General features: G+C 34.4%; 3 protein-coding genes and 1 non-coding gene across 6 annotated transcripts; 1 reads left to right on the top strand and 3 right to left on the bottom strand.

Annotated features, from left to right (window-relative positions):
- Positions 1-1064: 1064 nt before the first annotated feature.
- LOC112506515 lies at positions 1065-4949 on the bottom strand. Of its 2 annotated transcripts, XM_025110628.1 has the most exons (8): positions 4573-4922; positions 4082-4149; positions 3655-3883; positions 2579-2665; positions 2428-2513; positions 1510-1630; positions 1337-1421; positions 1065-1253 (listed from the first exon to the last, which is right to left on the bottom strand). In XM_025110628.1, the coding sequence occupies exons 1-7, from the start codon at positions 4819-4821 to the stop codon at positions 1344-1346; spliced, it is 918 nt and encodes a 305-aa protein (XP_024966396.1). In that variant the 5' UTR covers positions 4822-4922; the 3' UTR covers positions 1065-1253; positions 1337-1343. The 2 variants fall into 2 exon arrangements, with proteins under 2 accessions (XP_024966396.1, XP_024966395.1); XM_025110627.1 differs by lacking the exon at positions 1065-1253 and having other exon boundaries at positions 1318-1421; positions 4573-4949.
- Positions 4950-6984: 2035 nt separating this feature from the next.
- Positions 6985-7065, top strand: TRNAL-AAG. The gene has a single exon. It is a non-coding gene; the product is annotated as a tRNA-Leu (tRNA).
- A 488-nt stretch (positions 7066-7553) lies between these two features.
- LOC112507110 (ubiquitin-related modifier 1 homolog 1) lies at positions 7554-10564 on the bottom strand. Of its 2 annotated transcripts, none has more exons than XM_025111539.1 (5): positions 10480-10564; positions 10312-10374; positions 8236-8311; positions 8040-8122; positions 7554-7937 (listed from the first exon to the last, which is right to left on the bottom strand). In XM_025111539.1, the coding sequence occupies exons 2-5, from the start codon at positions 10332-10334 to the stop codon at positions 7820-7822; spliced, it is 300 nt and encodes a 99-aa protein (XP_024967307.1). In that variant the 5' UTR covers positions 10335-10374; positions 10480-10564; the 3' UTR covers positions 7554-7819. The 2 variants fall into 2 exon arrangements, with proteins under 2 accessions (XP_024967307.1, XP_024967308.1); XM_025111540.1 differs by having other exon boundaries at positions 10312-10358; positions 10480-10559.
- A 2123-nt stretch (positions 10565-12687) lies between these two features.
- On the bottom strand, positions 12688-19126 carry LOC112507465 (glutamate-rich WD repeat-containing protein 1). Its single transcript, XM_025112065.1, has 12 exons — positions 19006-19126; positions 18682-18848; positions 17737-17815; positions 16762-16938; positions 16589-16687; positions 15221-15389; positions 14679-14785; positions 13920-14059; positions 13767-13839; positions 13336-13451; positions 13126-13243; positions 12688-13019 (listed from the first exon to the last, which is right to left on the bottom strand). The coding sequence occupies exons 1-12, from the start codon at positions 19051-19053 to the stop codon at positions 12885-12887; spliced, it is 1428 nt and encodes a 475-aa protein (XP_024967833.1). The 5' UTR covers positions 19054-19126; the 3' UTR covers positions 12688-12884.
- Positions 19127-19774: the final 648 nt, after the last annotated feature.

Below are 19774 nucleotides of genomic sequence, written 5' to 3' on the forward strand. Positions count from 1 at the left end.
TTTTAAACTTTTATTATAATATATTATTGAAATCTTTATTTTTAATAAATTACAATGGAATGAATCATCTGGGTATCTTGTTCATGTGAAACTATGATAGTGTATGCAAGCTTACAAAATAGGAAAACTCGGGCAGAAAACCAAAGAAAGATGTATCACCCTAACAGCCCATTGTGCACTATTTTTTTAATAGGAGAAGGTGAAAGGATTTCAATGCAAAATAATTAATGAAATAGATTCATTTTCATGAAACGTTTTCATTTTCTTAACAAATTCGAGATTAATGCAGTACTTTCATGGAGATCCATGTAAAAAYGTATCTGAAGTTGTTGCGTTCAGATGTGAAAATGTCATGAAACGGTTGCATAATTGGTTTTGTTCTTTKTGAAATATAYKKATCATGAAATGGGTGCATAATGGAATAGATTCATGTAAAATAGTTAATAAAGTAAATTGAGATTAATGAAATAGATTCATGTAAAAAGTTAATAAAGTAAATCGAGATTAATGAAAATGTCATGAAACAGGTAATGAAATAGATTCATATAAAAAGTTAATAAAGTAAATCGAGATTAATGAAAATGTCATGAAACAGGTAATGAAATAGAGTCATAACATGTAGTATGCATAAAGTGTCATGAAACAATTGCATTAACATGTACAAAAAGGCCTAGAATAAGGAAACAAACAATTGTATAATTAAACATTTCCATAGTGAAATAAACTGAATTTTTGTTTCAATAAACATTTCCATAGTATGAATGTTAATGATTGTTTACCGTTCTACCCTTATTGATGAAATAAACTGAATTTTTATTTTTTATTTTTTTTAATTTCCATAAATAAAGCATACAAATCTTGACCATTGATCAAGAAAATGGATGGTTGAGATTGGTTTACACGGTTTACACAAATGGAGAGGGTTTTCATTTGAACGCTCCTCTATATATATATATATAGAGTTTTAAACACAAACCCTCTAATCAGTACACCCATATAAACCAATCAAATGAGATATCAATGGAAATAATGAAGATATTTATTATGATATGGATATTATGAAAGATGATAAAAGAGTTTATTCATTATGATTAACATTTTACCTAAATGTAAAGTACAAATTATACAACAAAGCAATCAAATTCGATATCGAATACAAAACAATTCTATAAAAATCGAATGGTGTCTTTGTGTTCCTAAGGTTGCATTTAACCCGTCAATTAAGAGTGTCGTTTTTCAGCCGCATATAATATCTGAACATGCAAACCCGTGTTCAGCTTCTTCTATTTGATCGTTCAAGAAAAGTTTTCGAGTATACACTATGCAGAACGGATACCTGGTTTTCACGCTGCTGCCAGTTTTCTCGAGTGGACAATGTACATTGGATCAGAACGGCTAGGATTCGGGGATATATCTACAGCCTGCACGGTTCGTAACAAAAAAAACTATTATGAAGTTGAAAAGTACGTTTATTCAGCATAAACGACATCTATTATGCATATTGCTGACCTGAGGTGGTTCAAATCCTCCGGCATAGTGAAAATATGCTCCAACTATCATAACATGATCCGAATCGCCGGTTGACGTCCATATTGATATTGCCTTTGTAAAGAAACAGCGATTCGAGAAGCTGTTCATGTGCCAAAATTATAATCCGTAACTATTCAACAATAAGTTTAGATCTGTCATAGTACCAAACATTTTGCATAAGAGGAAAGTTCTGTTAGGAACCCTAAATTGATTAGGAACTCGGAACTGCCCATAGTGCACCATGTGTCCCTCTTCAGAGTGAATATTCATCATGAATAACACATTCATGATGAGTATGTTACAACATTCATTATGAATAACACATTCACGATGAGTATGTTACAACATTCATTATGAATAACACATTCACGATGAATATGTTACAACATTCATGATGAATAACACGTCTATATTCTTGATGAATATGGAAGCATTATTTATCATGAAGCACACATTCATGATGAATATGGACGCGTCATTCATCATGAAGCATACATTCATGATAAATAACACATCTATATTCTTGATGAATATGCCACGTGTCGCGCTAGGACGGTTCTCAGGTTCCTAATCAATTTTAAGTTCCTAATGAACCTGCCGCTTTTGCATAATATCTATTTATGTCACTCAACCCCTTTGATCTTCACACTAGAGCATCTCCAACAGTGTCTCTATAATTTCTCTAAACGCATTTAATATATCAACAAACACATTATAAAATGATAATTTTCCGTCCAAAATTTTGGAGATTTCTCCAAAAATATGGAGAATTTTCTGTTCTCTCTAATGATTTCGGGATTCTGTTGGAGCCAACTTTTGGCTCGATTTTAGAGATTCTGTTGAAGATGTTTTTATGGCGTGTGAGGTTTTTAATTTAAGGTTGAACACAATTATCACCTCATTATAGCCTTTCCACCTGGCTTAAGAATCCGGCACATCTCCTTGAATACCTCAATCGGTTTTGTCAAATAATCAACGCTAACCTACAATGGGATACAACTTAGTCGCGGTCCATATCAACGTCATGTGAATTATTGACAATACGCACCACATTTGTGATAACATCAAAGGTATTATCGTCAAACGGAAGCTTAGGGTTCATGTTTAGGTCTTGCACGATGTACTCGGTGAGGACCTACAACGATACATCGTATTCACCAAATCAATGCTACGAAGATAAGAAAAGAAATTACTCCCTTCGACCCAAAGTAAATGTCAACAATAAAAGAGACGCAACAGTTTTAGAAATGTGTAATCATTACACTTTTTAATTAACTAAATAAGAGCATCTTCAACAGATTCTCTATAATTTCTTTAAAATAAAGAACCAAAAGTCTTCATTTCTGAAAAGAATTAGAATTAACTCCAACAGATTCTCCATTTTAGAGATTTCAACATCCATTATATTATTAAAATATTCCATAAATTCATAATCCCGATACACTTTTTAAAAATAATTTATATAAAATGATAATAATTCAACCTCATTGGTCGGAAGGAATAAAAAAATAATTTCTCTCTCCACACATCAAGTTTTAGAGAATTCTCTAAATTTGGAGTTTTCTCTAGTTTTATCTATTTTAGAGAACAATGTAGAGAATCTGTTGGAGCGAAAAAGACAACAAATGTCTCATTTTCTCTATTTTAGATAATATTTGGAGGTGCTCAACAATTTTACCCTTAATAATAGACGAAGTAATGAATTCCTTGACCAAAATAGCCAAATGGCTGCCTCCTATCACTTTCTAACCATTTTTTCAGTTGGACCAAAATAACAAAGATTTCGCAAATGTAAATTTTGCAGCTTGCGAAATGTCCTTGGTGGCTTCCAAAATGTCCTTGTCGGCTTGCAAAATGACCTACCAGAATCATATTTTGATGTAAAAAAATGCCTATCGGAGTTGCAAACCGGGACTTGTGATTTTTTTTTCTATTTCGGGACAATTGGGAAAAAGTGGGTTAGAAATTGATTGGTGGGATTTGGCTATTTTGGTCAATTTCCCTAATCAAGGTTAGAATTGAAAGTAGGCACTAAAAGTGGACACTTATTTTGGGACAAATTAAAATAGAAATGTGGACACTTATTTTGGAACAGAAGGAGTAAAAGGGTATTCCAATTCTTACTTTATTCGCCTTGAGCTCTTCTTCATTAAGACCCATACCCGCTATACGCTCTTGCTTATATCCTGCAGGAAAATGACTCACCCAACTGCTACACATGTCGAGAAGAGCTACCCCTGGAGTATTACTTGGAGGAAAAACCTCTTTGTAATACTTGGTAAGAGCTGCAATGGCTGGATCATCGATGTGAGTTACAAAACGTGGAGATTCATAGAAAACTAAATCCGATGATCTGCAAAAACACGAAATACCCAATTCACATTCATAACAAAACGCGCAATTTATACATATGGGATCACTATGATATACAAGATTCAAATGGCTAAATTTACGAATTTGACATTTAAAGTTGGATCAACTTCGAGAAGCTTAAGAACATTGTTGGGTGATGATGAAATGCAATGAAATTGATTAGTTTCGAAGATCGTACTCATCGAAGCGCTGGAAATCTTCTTCCTTGAAAGGAAATTTTTCTGGCCATTCTACATTCTGCAGTATCTGTAATTATGAACATGAATTCGATTAAACTTCTAAATGATTTTGATGATTATAATAAACTTCCTTCAAATGATCAAGTGTGGATTCGAACTTAAACCACTTTTGAGCATTTACCAATCACATGAATACAAAATGTTGGTGTTGAATTTGAAACAAAATTCATATCAATTTCAAATTTGGTAGATATTATGTTCATAGTTTGGATCAATTTCATCCAATTCTGAGTTCATCGTAGTAAAATAAACCCCTATGCATTGAAAATTTCAAGTTTCGAACCAAATTCATATAAGAAAACAACAACTTTCATCAAATCCCAACAAACCCTAACCTCAATTAACGGTGCAAACTCATAAACCCTAACCCTAAATTGAACGGAAATGGAATTTCCAGCTCTACAACCATAAACTTTTCATAAAAACCAACCTGTTCAACAGCACCTTTTGTCCTAGCTGATGCAATGAAAGAACTGGTGCCAGATTTACCAGCCATGCTCATGAATTGAGCCCAAAATGAAACCCCAATCCCGAACACCAACCGGCGGGTCAACCGATAACTACTTAGATTCCTAGTCCTCTTCAGTAATTGAGAACAAGAAATGGAAGCATTAGGATGAACAGCGGCCAAATTGGGGAGCCTGTGGTGTTGTAGAATGATTGGAAAACGATTGGCCATTTTTAACTGTTTATATTAGAAATTAAAGTTGGAGATAGTTCAAGTTCAAACATCAAAATTCGAATTTGGGATTGTTCTTCCTTTTTGTTAAATTTTGAAAATCATGTGGGAAGATTGATGCAATGAGTGAGTGATATGGTGGATTGTACATTTTTACGTGGCCAAACCATCTTCACTTGAAATCATATGATAAAAATGGATAACAAATATAGAGAGAGGGGTTCATAAAAACAATTAAACTGAGTTATTTTGGTTGTACAAATATGATTGGTTGTATTTAGAACATCATCTCCTTATTTATATATAATTGAAATATAAGATATACAACAAACTATTTAAAAATATATTAAAAGCGTTTATTCTTATTCTAAGGTCTCATTTAGTTTGAATGGATGTAAAAGGATTTGTATTTCAATCCCATATTTTGTTTGTTGGATTTAATTGAAATCCTTCAAATATAAGATTTTGAAATCTTTAGAGAATGTTCGGGATTTCATATGATTGTATGCAATAAGATTTTTAAAAACATTTGTTTTTAATAATCGATTAATAAAAATATGATCCAATTATTTTTATTAATTTATAATTTTTTCTATAAATCATTTTAAATAATAAAATTTAATTCAATTTTATTTTAAATCCTACACGCCAATGATTTTAAGTCTATTTCAATCTAAATCCTTAAAAAACAACCATGCAAATCAAACGGATAATTTATATGCTATGTTTATTAAACGAAAATAAACACGACGTTCTATTTCATGAAAACCGTCAAAATATAAATGGTCAACGAAAGTCAAAATACCTAAAATTAAGGGGATTCTCATGCCATATTCAACCATCACCGATCCTTGCCACCATAAACCGCCACACCTACCACCATAACCCCCTTCCCAACCCTAATCCACAATGTCCCAATCACAAACACGACTAAAATTCACAAGAAGCAATGGATTCTACATCTTCATCTCCACCTTGTTCATGGTGGTTCTTCTGGCCATCACCGCTTCATCGGCGGCCACATCGGAATTTGACCCTTCCAACAAATCAGAAGTCCTGACTCATACGCCGTCGATTGACAAACAATCTACGGCGGCTAACAAGGTGTTGAAACAGATGCAAGTCATGCAACAAAAGCTCGATGAGTTCAATCAGAGCATTAATGGACGAATCAAAGATCCAGGCACGCCACCTAAGGCGCACAGATGCTTCGTAGAGTGTAATGAAGACGTCGGTGTTGCAATTGGTGATGTTAAAAGGACCTTCATGAGCCTTGGCCTTAGTGCCCAAAACATCGATAAGGCTAGGTTGGATATTGCAGCCATTTCGAACAATATCGGAACCTGCCATGAATGTTTCGTTGAGATGGGGGAAGAAGAACCGATGGTCAAGAAAATTGATGATTGGGTTCGTGGGATCACGGATGAAGCTCTTGCATCTCTTGATGCAGCTTCAGGTTGAACAACGTGATTTCTTTCTATTGACTTGAGAAATTCTTGTGATCTGTGTTAGTGTTGTATGAAACTTTACCAATCCGTCCATAACTCAAAGTTATTAGTTTTTTTACCTTTTAATATCTGATTCGTTAAGATGTTTGGGTATCAAGACCGTTTGTTTTATTTTTAAAATTAGAAGGGTATTTGTATAATGTAGTGATATATATTTTCATTTTAGTGTTTCGTTTTATTTTTTGTCTTTGTTGGTATAATACGGTTTTACGTAGTTTTAGAAATGTTTAAATTGTCTTTATTTTTTATCTCGCTGCATTACGTGAGTACCATTCTAGTACCTCTTAATGTTTCAATTGGTTACTCGGATTCTTAAATATATAAAATTTTACATCTTAAATAGTAAAATGAAAGTTTTAAAAATACATTATCTAAAATATAAATCAAGTTAAAGTATGTTATTTTTTTATGTAATTTTCCCTATTGAAAATATAAAAATAAAGTTAATTTTAGTTTGATATAGTATATCATTTTTTTCCTTAATAGAAATTTAAACAAAAATGAATAAAGAAAAGATATTTCAATTATTACGTATGCAAACACATAAAGACATTATACACTACTCATATACATGCAACTGTGTGTGTAAATATATAATTCATAGAAGTACGAAAAAAGACAATAAATAAGGTTTCATGTGATAAAATAATCAAAAGTTGAGATGGCCGAGTTGGTCTAAGGCGCCAGATTAAGGTTCTGGTCCGAAAGGGCGTGGGTTCAAATCCCACTCTCAACATTCCTTTTGCCAATTTTTCATCATTTTATTAAAATAAAAAATTACGTTTTCAGTCCCTATGATTTGTTAAAATTACAACTCTTGTCCCTATATTTTCTAAATTTTGAAATTACGATTTCCATCCTTGTTATTTACTATTTATTTTTGTTTTTTTCTTATAATTTACAAATTTATTGCTATTTTCATCCGATTCATAATTCATTTTAGTTTTTATCCTTCATGCTTAAATGTATAATTTAGCATTAGGGACAAAGTTAGCAATAATTGTAGACCACAGGGACTATAAGTTGAAAACTGAAATGAGTAAATTATGTTTTCCATCCCTATATTTTGATTTTAAAAAAGCGACTTTTTCATCCTTATACTTACGAATCTTTTTTTTACTCTTTTCTCTAAAGCTTTTGACTACACTGCAAAATAATAAAGATAAATATACACAAATTACAAAGATGATGATGAAACATATTGTTTTTTCCTTCTAATAGAAATTAGAGCGGCCCTGAGTTGGGCTATAATTTTACATTCATTGATGAAAGACCCTAAACAACGTGAACATGTGCCTCAAAATTTTGGAGGCCCTATTCAAAATCACATATTTAACATGCTAAAGAACGGCGATGTTAGCATGCCATAGAGAATTCAATGTCAATGATTTATCGGTAACTAGCAAACGGGAACGCATTAATCGCAAGGCTCTGTTTGACAAGTGAAATATACCAAACTTATAACATTCATTGTATCGGGAAAATAGCAACTATCCCCCATGCAAAGTTGATATGAAAACGATCACGTCTTTATCTTCCAAGGTTGTATCAAGCTGACCACTCAATTCCCAGTCGCAATCATTCACGAGAACAAGAACCCCAGGTCGCCTGCACATTAGACCAGAATCAGTTCGCAATACGAGCAAGAAAGTGAAACTGAAAACGGGTTTGTTTTTAGGACCAAAAATCAAGAAACATGCAGAAACTTACACAGTGTCTCCCTTCATAAACATTTCAGGCCTCTCCTTGATTAAATTGGATCGAACCCAAGCAAGCAAGTGCTTCATAGTTAACTAAGAAACAGAGTTAACAACAATTATAAATCTAATTCGATCGTAAATGTGAAGATCCAAAAGGGGAAAAACTAGAATTTGAGTGTTGTGTTTGACAATTTAAGGAGTTGCACCTTCTTTTCTTCAGCTGGTAAGTCGACGTTGATGCTATGGATTTTCACTGAATCACAAAGAAGTTCAAGTCCTCCACTAGATTTAAAAGCAGAAATACAAATCAAAGATCATGGATGATACAAGATATGAGTACAAAGAATGCATAATGGACAAAGAATGCATAATGGCTCATTAAATGATGTCACGGAGGAAGAATAATTAGTAAGAAAAGGCCCGGCATCATATGAAATAGAATTGGTAATAAGTACAAGTGTCAAGTCTGGTACACCAGTTACACATGGCATCCCAATATACCATCATAGCAGTTGGAAAATAAAATAAAAAACAAAATTTTCTACTCCAAGTTGTGGTATTATTTCACACAAATCTTTATGGAGGCCTGTTAAGGATTAAATCGACAGAAAGCTCTAAACATGATAAACTCAGAAATCATGAAAGTGAACCTAAATGTGACAGGCTACATGGAAATGCAAGGAGGAATGACTCTATTGAAAGCAGGGTGTGGGTTAACTTAAAAGCCTAGCCTAGAGCTAGAGTCGACGTGATTCTGGATAAGAATTGCATCCAAGTGCTTATAGTAGTAGACAGCTGTTGCCCCTTGATGCAGGAATTGGTGCAATTTCCGATATCAATTTGTTATACCCTAGAAGTTGCTATTAGTTATGTTGGCTAGGGAAATCAAGGGGTAAAGTGAGAAAAGTAGCCTTTAAGAGTCTTTAAATAGGTGTGAGTGGAGAGGGCAGGGGCATCCTGTTTTGGTGATTAAATTGGCGTGAGCATTGGGAGACCCAGCCTTCGAATGCTGGTTTACCTTGTTTGTATTCATCAATTTTACTAGTGGGAATCATATGCAATCCTAAGCATTCTGCTAATCTCTGTATAAGCGTACATCACAAATGTGCAACGGTTCGGTATGCAAGACAATGGGAAAAAGTTTATTGGTGTACAAAGTTCCACCTTTTAAATAGGTTTGACGTGTGAGTGGGAGAGGGGAGGGGAATTTTATGGTGCAAACATGAGTAACCCAGAACAGGAGTTGAAGATCGCTTTTGGACAGATTTCTGTTGGATCTTAATACTGGAATGCAGCTAGTGTTAGCAGGGAACCCTAGCTGCTAGATAAGTTGCTGGAACTAATGTGGTGGCAGCAATTATAGGCAGTTAAGACACATTGAAAGCCACTCCATCGTTGCTTAAATATGTGGCAGGCTGTTTTCGTTCGACAGAAGTTTTATGAAGTTATTTATGTCCTAGTTGGTGGCATCATCCATTATGAACATGGGGAGGTCACGTGCACGAGTTTGTAACTTATATAAGCACCATTCGGGAAATTTTGTAGGTAGACTGGTCTGTCAAATCTGCACAGCCCTTTGAGTCCAATCCTTATTTACTTCCATACCAAAATCTAATCCGCCACTTTCATAGGCAACCACAACACATCTAACACCACCACCTATATCAAACCCCTACCACCACCGCAATCTCCAACAAATCGACCTCTAACAAACCCACCAGACACACCCATACAACCTCCATCAGTAGCAAAATCCTCCACCAGCAATTCGATCACAGTGGAACACATGGGACAACAAGTGAGGAAAGAGCCACTATTGGAGTAAAACGACAGCAATGTTTGCACTTAATCAGTCCCTAGTATCTACAAATATGTGTTTTCGGATCAGGAGATCTATAGTAAGATTACTTCAGATATTGTTACGATTACAGAAATGTTCATCAAGCTCGTATCAATCACCAAAATTTACAAGTGATTCAAGGGTACAATAAGTGATTCAAGGGTCAAAGCTATTCCAGGTATCAATGTATGAAAGTTCTAGCCAAAAGCGTATTTCAAGTTTTTAAATCAAGTATCAAGGATTTCAGGATGTGCATATAGCTCCGTTAGATAACAAACATTACACAAGTAAGCTTAGAAAGCTGAAAACTGTTTATGGATCATCCATTGCAAATGATGTGGTTACAATATCCATCGTAACATACCAACCACAGTTCGATAAATGAAATTTCATGAATATTGTAATTTCACAAACACGTAGACACATATGACTATCGAATTACCCGAATTCAAGCGTTAATTGCATCTTCAGTTATCCTGAAAAAAAAACCTGCAAAAGAAAAACCCTAAAAAGAGGTTTAAGGGTTCGAAGATTCAACTGAATATCCCCAAAAAAAACCTAATCTTGCCCTCCGTTGTACAAAAATCACAGAAAACGGAAAGAAACCAACCTTCGGCGTGATTTCCTGCTTCTTTGACCGCTCTTCTGCTCAAATCATAAACGAAGTGAGCGTGGAAGTGAGGCTGTTTGATTTTGGTAGAAAAGCCGCTCCCATTTTAATTTTCAATTAAAGAGTAAATCATGTTTTTAGTCCCTGTGGTTTACTAAAAATTGCAATTTTCATCCCTGTGATTTAGAAATTGCAATTTCCATTCCTATAGTTTGTAATTAGTTGCTATTTCGTCCTTCTGATTTACAATTTATCATCATTTCGGTCCCTGTTGCTTACAATTTTTTACTGCTTTGGTTTCTTGTACTTAAAGTTAGGAATTAGTCGAGAAACGAAAATAGCAATATATTACAAATTCTCATAATTCGTGTTATCAAAATATTTTTTGTGATTATTTCTATCATCCATTTTTGGTATCTTATTGAATTAAAGACGAAAATTGTAAATTTTTAAATCATAGGAACAAAATAGAAATTATTAACAAACCACAGGGACAAATATTGTAATTTTCTCTTAATTTTTCTTTTTTAAAACTTTTTAGTTCAATATAATCATTTTTACAACAGAATGTAGCATTTCAGATATTTAAATAATTACGAGATCTCAATCTCATCGGATGTAATCCAAGTCTTAAACCGAACGAAACCACTCGAGTAAAATGACTGCAGTATATATTAGTTATAACTAGAAGGGTATTCGTGCAATGCAACGAGATACATCTTGATTTTAATATTTCATTTTATTTTTTATCTCAATCGATGTTATAGTATGGTCTTATGTGATTTTGAAAATGCGATAATGTTTTTATTTTTGAATAAAAAATAAAATTGAAGATATCATAAAAATTTGATAAAAATATATCAATATTAGTATCAAATTAACTATTTAAAATTCCTATTTTTTGTGTAATTTTATAATTCAATTTTTTTATNTAATATAATTTTCTAATAAAAATTATAATTAATTATTTTGTTAGAACTCGATAATTATCCTAATTATATTTTAGATTTTTTATATTTTAAAATGAGATATTTATCCTTTAATTGGTTATGTTTATACACAGTTAGTTACACGAATTCAAATATGGAGCTTCAATAAGTTGTACTTATACATAACTTACTTGTAATATTTAATTTTAAGTAATATGCATTAATATACAGTACTTTATACATAAAAAATAGTTTTTAAGAGTTTTTGTCAAATGTTTTATAATATAGTAAAGATTTAAATATTTTTCTTATTTAATAGTTATTAATCAAGAATTCGATTTTCTTAATTAATCTCAACAAAATTGATTTTATAGATTATCGTTTCCTAATTCTTCAAACTTTTTCTTCATTGTTTGAATCATACCATAAAATCAAAACCTTATGATGAGCTAAAACAAAAATGGAGTTATATACATATTCATCTCGTTCTTCCCATTCGTCTTCACAGCGTGATGAACATTGTGTCGCCCAGATGTCGACAGTGCACCGCAACACGATTTCGTCGGTGATGCGTTAAAGCCCACGAGACCTCTACAGTGCACAACAATACGATCTCGTCGAAGATTTTGATGATGCGCTAATCCCATATTTTGTCGGAGACCTAAAACGTGTATCACAATCGTGTATCACATTGTGGTTGTGTGTGGCCTAAAACTTAGATCACATTTGTTATCAATCCATTTTCAAAAGGTTATTACAGTGGTATCACAATGTGTATCATAATTGATTTTATGTCTTACTGTTATAAAGTCTTGGGTATTACAACATGTATCATATTCATTTCGTGTTTTACTCTTAGAAATTCTTAGCCAAAGAGAGAGAGAGGGAGAGAGATTTTAAAAAGACTAATTTATCCCTATATATTATCCATAAATTTAAATTATTTGAAAATTAATGAATAATTACCAAAATTAATATATTTAATAATAATTATTGATTATTAATAATGTATGGTTAAGATTGGATCTCACAGTTATCACAAACAAACGAATTATTTCTTGATTAGACCTATATATATATATATATAGACTCAATCATTTAAAAACTCCAAAATTTGTGAGAACTTCTATATTAGAAAAAACCCATGTGAAATCACATGTTCATCAAATTAAATGAATGATTATAATTGAGTTGTATTAGTTATACAAATACAATGGATTATATAATAAATCTCTCTCTCTCTCTATATATATATATATAATGTCTCTCCCACGACTACTTTCATGATAAAAATTGCCATTCAACCCCATTTTCATACAACTCAAAAGTTCCAAACGAATCGTACAAACAACAAAATTTCTCCTACTATTTTATCTTTAAATTCGACACGAACAGAAACTATGCAATAAATTATCACTCTGTTTATCTCGTCTTTCCCGCATCTTCAACTTGACGGTTAAGCATACTAATGGGTGTTTAAGCAGCAGCATTCGGAGGGAGATTACTTTCGATATTTGAAGGCATCAAGATGTTGAAACCGTCGGCAGCTGTAGAAATGAGCATTCCCGGAATCTGTGTATGCCAATGGAGTTCTTTCAAGTCTTTCTGACCCTGTTCATCGTACCAACATGAAGTCAAACAAAAGTCAACAAGGATCGAAGGAGGTTCTAGTTTGGTACCATTGCAAACAAATCAAGATTCGAAAAGGGTAAATAACCTGATGAACGAAAAGAAGTTGTGGGGGCAAATCTGTGGGTGCGTGTACTTCCTCTTGTGTTTTGGCTTTAAATTCGGCTTCTTCTTCCTCATCTCGTTCCAAAGAAAGGTCCCATATTCTGATAATTTCATCGAGCATGATGTTATGAAACCAGGGGTTTGTAAAAATCATTCAGACGGTTTCGGGATATTCGTTAAAGAAACATCTTACGTGAGTTGGTTATCCGATGATGATACTGCCAAGGTAGACGCTTCATGTGGACTCCATTCGATGGATGTTATAGGATGTTTGTGGTACTCGAAATGCGCCACCACAGAATCACCTTCCTGCAGAAATAAAAGAGAAAGAACAAGAAAGAATAAAAATACTACTCCTTCCTTCACATAATAAATCTCCGCACTGAAAAAAACGAGTTCAAGAAATGTGTAATTACTACACTTTGTAATTAACTAAAGGACAATTGTGTCCATAATAATATAGGAGGTAATGAATTTCTCCTTCTCATGATCAAGGGTAGAATTGGAAAAACATAAACAAAAATATTTGAATGAATAGAAAATAGAGTAAACAAATCTTATTTCTCCTTAGCTTTGAGAAAAACTAAAGTTGTCTAATAAAATAAATAATTTAAAACGCCATACCTTAAGCATTCTAAGATCACGAATAGAAAACGTTCCATCATCGCTACCAGATGCCAGCATACAGCTAGCCAGCCTAATAAAACCAACAATGTGGTGACTAGATTATTAAGTGTATAGAAAAGCTTAATCGGACCAGAAAGTTACGGTACAAACCTGTTCCATGAAATAACATTGACATCCGTGTTGTGTGCCTTAATAGAAGCTGCTGGTGATTTCCCTAAACGGGTATCCCATATTGCAATAGTTGTATCCACGGAACTAGAGGCAAACACAAATGGTTCTGTAGGGCTCCACTGCATCAGAGAGAGTTGGAAAAAGCTAAAATGACGACTTGTATTGCAAAAGGTTCCAGCTGCATGTTATTTTTACTCTATTTGTTCCAAAGATAGAGACTCGAAATCAATTTGAAGTTGATTTTGGAGTCTAATTGTGTTTCTTTTTGTGAAACAAATGGAGTACTTTTATTCGTGTAAAATATGGGCAAAATGCAAAGAAGTTTGCCGAACTTCCTATTTAATATAACAAAGAATTTTTTGCTCAATCAACGTCAAAGAACTTCAAGATTTCCTATTAATGTAACAAAGTTTCAAATTTTGACCGGTAACCTGGTGAACTTGTAACATTTGATGATGTTGAAGTCAAATTTATCGTCAGCATCGCCATATACATAGTAAAACCCCTTTGAAAAAGGGTATCCACGTCATCAAATGTGTTTGCAGGTTACCGGTCAAATGGGTGCGAAATAGGAAATTTTGAAACTTTGTTACATCAATCAATTCAGGAAAAAAGAATATTCTTCGTTACACTAAATAGGAACTAAACCAAACTTTGTTGCATTTTGCGCTTTAAATATAATGGGGAAACTGCAAGTAAATATATATTGGGTCAAGAAATAATTGTTAAAATGTACACCTGCAAATCTTCAACACTAGCTGTATGTCCAACAAACGGTTTATTATCAACATTCCATGTGAGGTCAGATGCTGGCTCCCATAAGTGGATGCTATTCTTGCAGTCCCCTTAAAAATCAACAACAAAACAAAATTGTTAAACAAGATAATTCAATACAATCTTACTGAAGTTTCGCTAGAGCAAGGGCTTGTCTATTAACAACGTAATGAGCTTAATCAGATGCACAGCTTATTCGGTCAGTTGTATATGACTGTTTGGTAGTGGCTTAATGATATAGAAAGTGGATTACTCAGTAAGCTTTTAAGGGGGAGCTTTATGCAGAAAGCCAAGTTTTTTCCAAAACTTTCTCCTTCCAATTAAAATAACACTATTTCCATTTATGAAAAAGCACTACCAAACAAAAACATTCCCAATCTATAAGCACAGATTAATCCACACAGATAACTTTATCAATATAGAACTTAACGAAAAACCAACCAAACAACCCCTAAGATTTCTCTATATTGATAACAAACATCTATTTGTCACTTCATAGTTCATACCGGACACAAGCCTGCCAGGAACGAGAGGACTCCAGTCAATCGCATAGCCTTCATCCTTGTGACCAGTAAACTTAACTAAAGGAGCTTGTTTAGAAACTGTGTTAGTGTCTTTGCTAACAGTAGCTTCAGTTTCTGCCAAAGCATTTAGATGAGAGCCAAAATCCCATATCTGCATGACAAATATTGTACATTTTGTTAAGCATAATGACATAGCAACAAAAAGAACAAACAGAAGAAAGATTATAAACTTTTTGGCACGAAATATCATTAAAATTCAGTGAAGAGATGCTTGTAGGCATTTCTGTTCCCATAACAACATTAGATAAGTTGATAATCAACCACGAGTGTGCTTTTGGTACACCGAACAGGACAAAACAAAACAGAACAGGGATCATTGTTCCATGTTTGGCATGACTTTTATGTGGAATAGACAAGAACAAAGTGGATTCCACCTCCACCCCATGGAACAAGGTGGAACAAGCCTATATTTTACCAATAAAACCTAATTCTTTTCTAACACATCAAGTACATCTCCCTCTTTACATTTTATCCATTCTTTAAATTTTATTTATTGTATTTTATCCTCTTTTAAACTTTCACTTTATTTAATAATAAAAAATAATATAGAACAGGCAAAAAAATTATTGGAAATTAATAGACTTAATATTTTGGCATCATTTCAATCGTCTTGACAAAAACTTTGTAAAGATATACATTGTTATAAATAAAATATTTTATTATAATTTAATAAATTACATATATTAATCAAAAGATATAAACAATTCATTAGGGGTAAATTGGTCATGTTACCAGTCATGTCCTGTCTAGTCACGTGAAACAGCTTAAGGATGGTGATTTGCCCCAACCCGGTGGGGAACCCAACTCACCCGACCCAAACGGAGACGGGTATTCCGCACTAAAACAAGTCCCCAGGCCGGGGATCCCCGGTAGACTCAAAACGGGGCTGGGGCTGGGGGATGTTACTCAAACCGGAGTTGGGACGGGGCTGGGGATCCCCAGTAGACTCAAACTAACGGATATTCTTCATGGGGTTTGACCGGGGACGGGATGTTAATCCCCATACCCGCCGGGGACCGGGCCAGGGCTGGGGATTACAAAACTCGCCCCATCCCTGCCCCATTGTCATGCCTAAAACAGTTGTTCTGTCCTATCCTGCTCTGTCCTGTCTCGGTACCAAACGCACCCCAAGTAAACATGTTCAACAAACAAACAACAAAAAAAGGCCATCCATGCACAGTCCTTGCAATCTACCTTGCGTTGCAATAAAATCAGAAGTGGCATTGATCGTTTTCACTCTAAATCATTTACATGAACAACATCAAACCATTTTACCGAAATCGATTTTACCTGCACATGACCGGTGTCTCCCCAAGTTGCACATATATGGGGGTTTTGTGTCATTGCGCGAATCCTGTTCACACAACCTTCATGAAACACTTTGCGCAGCTGTGGATTAAAATGTACGACAATTAGAAAAGTAACGATGAAATTTAAAATCATCAATGGCAGGCATGCATTACCTGAAAGACTGGAGCCTTTGGTCCATTGTCCTCCAATTCATCATCTTCATCACTATCACTGCTATCACTGTCCATATCGGTGTCAGCATTGGATGTTTTTGTTGGTACTAGTTCCCGTCGTTTCCCAGAAATGTTTGATATTTTAAATATCCCAATCGAATTGGGAGCACCATTTGCCTAGGAGAATAAAGGCAATAACAAAAAAGGAATAAGATATTTAAGAAAACAATAAACTACACTGAACTGAGATCTATTCATAACGTACTTTTATTATAACATATCAATAAAGCATGGAACCGTTGTAGTGAGAAAAATGTTTCATAATCGACACGAAAAGTGACTTGATTACTTAATGCCAAACTAATAGCAATTGAAGTTGAAATACAAGTCAAGGTTGGCAGGTGTAGTCAGACAATGAGCACGTATTAGCAACAGATAAGTAAAGAATTCTGAAATTCCTTAAACCACGAAGTCTCATGACCTTAAATTCTTTTCCCATGTAATAAAGATACCCACAAATATGCAAAGGTATGGTAGCATCAGGTACATAAAATCTACAATCTGGTAATCTTTTCTGCAGCAACACATTCATCTGCACTAGAGATGCAGAAAAAAGCCCAAACCCGAAGCCTATCCCAAAAATCCCAGGCCTTGTAAGCCCAAGACTGGGTCCAGGCCCAACCTTAAAGCCCCATCAGACCAACGTTTTTTGCAAGCCTATTTAAATCCCAGCCCAAAAAAGACAGCCTGAAAGTCCAATTACACCCTCTTTCAACCCTGAATCTTGGCCCAGCCCGGGCCCAATAAGACTCGTCAATTTTTGTTTACTGGAAATGGGCTTGGAAAGCCAGGGCCTTGTGCGTCTCTATGCATTATAATGTTATCACCTATACAAGAATCGGATAAGCAAGGAACATATTTGCTTGAATAAACTACAACAATGACACTAACCAATAAGCATGAGTGCTAACATACCTGAGTTCCTGTGACGCAATATATAGTGTGCGGAAATTCTGTCCGAACTAACCCCAGTGAATCACGCACAACATCAAAGCTACAACAAATTAAATAAAGTTCAATTTTATAACGGAAACATTCTCAACTAGCACAACCAAACAGCAAAAAAAATGTGCCTAATCTTCCACATGAAAGTGTGATCATGTGTGGAAATTATTTCAGCCAACACAGTAAAAATGGTCATACTGGACATATTAAATTAATAGACATAACCACATAAATGTGTGTGAGTGGTTATATACAAAGTGGATATTCTTCCCTCCATGAAAAATGAAATGTCTCATTGGTCACATAGTTTGTAAAGGTGTTTGACAAATGACCGAAATTCTAAAACAAATTAATAAAATAAGAGAATCTTATGAACCAAAATCAATATCACGAACATTTTGTAATCATGAAGAACAGACAAATGGGTGAGTGTAGCTTAAACTTACCAAAAACAAAGAAGTACTGATAAAAGTACATCCCAAAATAGAGAAGTTACAATTTAGAATGATGCACCGTTGATAAATTCTTTTGATGATTTGAACATGGCTTTGAAGGTATACCCACGTAGAGATATGAAAAACTGAAGAACACCATGTAACCATTCATCCGGACAATATACACATGTGCATACAAGTAATTGAAGTTCTTGGTTTTATGCACGTGTGCATACCGGACAAATTGCTTAAAAATTACTTCTATGCACATGTTCATACTGTCCAAGATGAACTGGGTATTCCTCAGTTTTTCAGTTTTTTGTGGTTTTCACCTGAGGTTGACCGTGTATATACACACACACACATATACAGGTGTAACAAAGTTTAACTTTTATACACAAAAGGGTAAGAGGACTGATGACCAATCTTTAAAACATAGTATCGGGAATACAATGAATAACGTGAGTTTTTTGTAATAAACCTTAAGCAGGGCCAGCCAATGTGGAAGGCATGAAGAGAATTATAAGCTGAAGGATCACACTGAAGCTCTTCACCTTCCTCTAACGCATCCACACCCGGTTGCCATACCTTCGCTGGCATTGAGGGTATTGCATTGGACGAAGATGATCCATCTCCTTTCTTTGAACCCTTCGTACGTAATCAATCACAACATCAAAAACTCGTCTTTATTCACAATAAACATAATCAAATATCCTTTTCAATAAAAACATTCAAATACCTGATCGTTTGATAATTCAACACAAATAAATTAACAATGAAAAAATCAAATGACCAAAATTCTCACCTTGTTCTTTCTTTTGGCTTTCTTTGGGTTTTTCAAGCTTCGAACCATTGTTGCTTTGGCGCAAGAGTGGTATGAAGAAAGCGAATAACAGGGTTTGCTAATTGCTACAGAGGGTTTTTGGGGATTTAGGGTTTTATACAACCCGCCGAATGGTTGTAGATCGGTTTTCAGGGCTGTTATTATGTATGGACCTTAAAACGGGTCAATAATAGGCCCATCCTACATCAAGTTATATGGGCCTCCGACGGCCCGACCCAACTCAATATTCTTTTTAAGTTGGAGTAAATTCCACTTTTGGTCCCTGTAATTTGCCCAAAATCTAAAAATCATCCATATGTTTCAATAATTACAGAAATAGTCACCGTGTACATGCATTTTGCTTTGAATATGGTCCTTAACCCTAATATTGTTACTTAAAGTACCGTTTATGACAAACATATCCATTTATTTATCTTGTTTATTGAAGCAAATTTAGAATACAGGTATGAACGATGTTAAAAAAAAATAAAACAATATCATTTTTCTCTCTCCTCCCGCCCCCCTTGAACCACTTTGGCCCCGCCCCTTTGTATTTTGAGGATAATAAGCATCGAGTGTAGCGGAGGGATAAAATGGTCATTTATGTTGCTAGGGGTGAAACATTATGTTACTCAAACTAGATTGAGGTCGAGTTGTGAAGCTCTTTGGGCCCAAGATCGTCCTCCTCCTACTCGATTTATTTGTAGGACATTTGGATGTTTGGACTGAAACTCAACAAATGAGAGAGGAA

This window comes from Cynara cardunculus, assembly GCF_001531365.2.
Source record: "Cynara cardunculus var. scolymus isolate 2C chromosome LG 2, CcrdV1, whole genome shotgun sequence".
NCBI classification, from domain to species: Eukaryota; Viridiplantae; Streptophyta; class Magnoliopsida; order Asterales; family Asteraceae; genus Cynara; species Cynara cardunculus.

Coding starts and splice junctions, on each gene's coding strand:
- LOC112506515 (XM_025110628.1), bottom strand. CDS start 4,821: ATGGCCAATCGTTTTCCAATCATTCTACAACACCACAGGCTCCCCAAT. Junction 4,150..4,572: donor CAAAAGGTGCTGTTGAACAG/GTTGGTTTTTAT, acceptor TCATAATTACAG/ATACTGCAGAATGTAGAATG. Junction 2,514..2,578: donor TTGATGTTATCACAAATGTG/GTGCGTATTGTC, acceptor ATCCCATTGTAG/GTTAGCGTTGATTATTTGAC.
- LOC112507110 (XM_025111539.1), bottom strand. CDS start 10,334: ATGCAATTAACGCTTGAATTCGG. Junction 8,312..10,311: donor CAATTAACGCTTGAATTCGG/GTAATTCGATAG, acceptor TTTTAAATCTAG/TGGAGGACTTGAACTTCTTT. Junction 7,938..8,039: donor TTTATGAAGGGAGACACTGT/GTAAGTTTCTGC, acceptor TCTAATGTGCAG/GCGACCTGGGGTTCTTGTTC.
- LOC112507465 (XM_025112065.1), bottom strand. CDS start 19,053: ATGGTTCGAAGCTTGAAAAACCCAAAGAAAGCCAAAAGAAAGAACAAG. Junction 16,939..17,736: donor ATTGCGTCACAGGAACTCAG/GTATGTTAGCAC, acceptor TTATTCTCCTAG/GCAAATGGTGCTCCCAATTC. Junction 16,688..16,761: donor CAAAGGCTCCAGTCTTTCAG/GTAATGCATGCC, acceptor TTTAATCCACAG/CTGCGCAAAGTGTTTCATGA.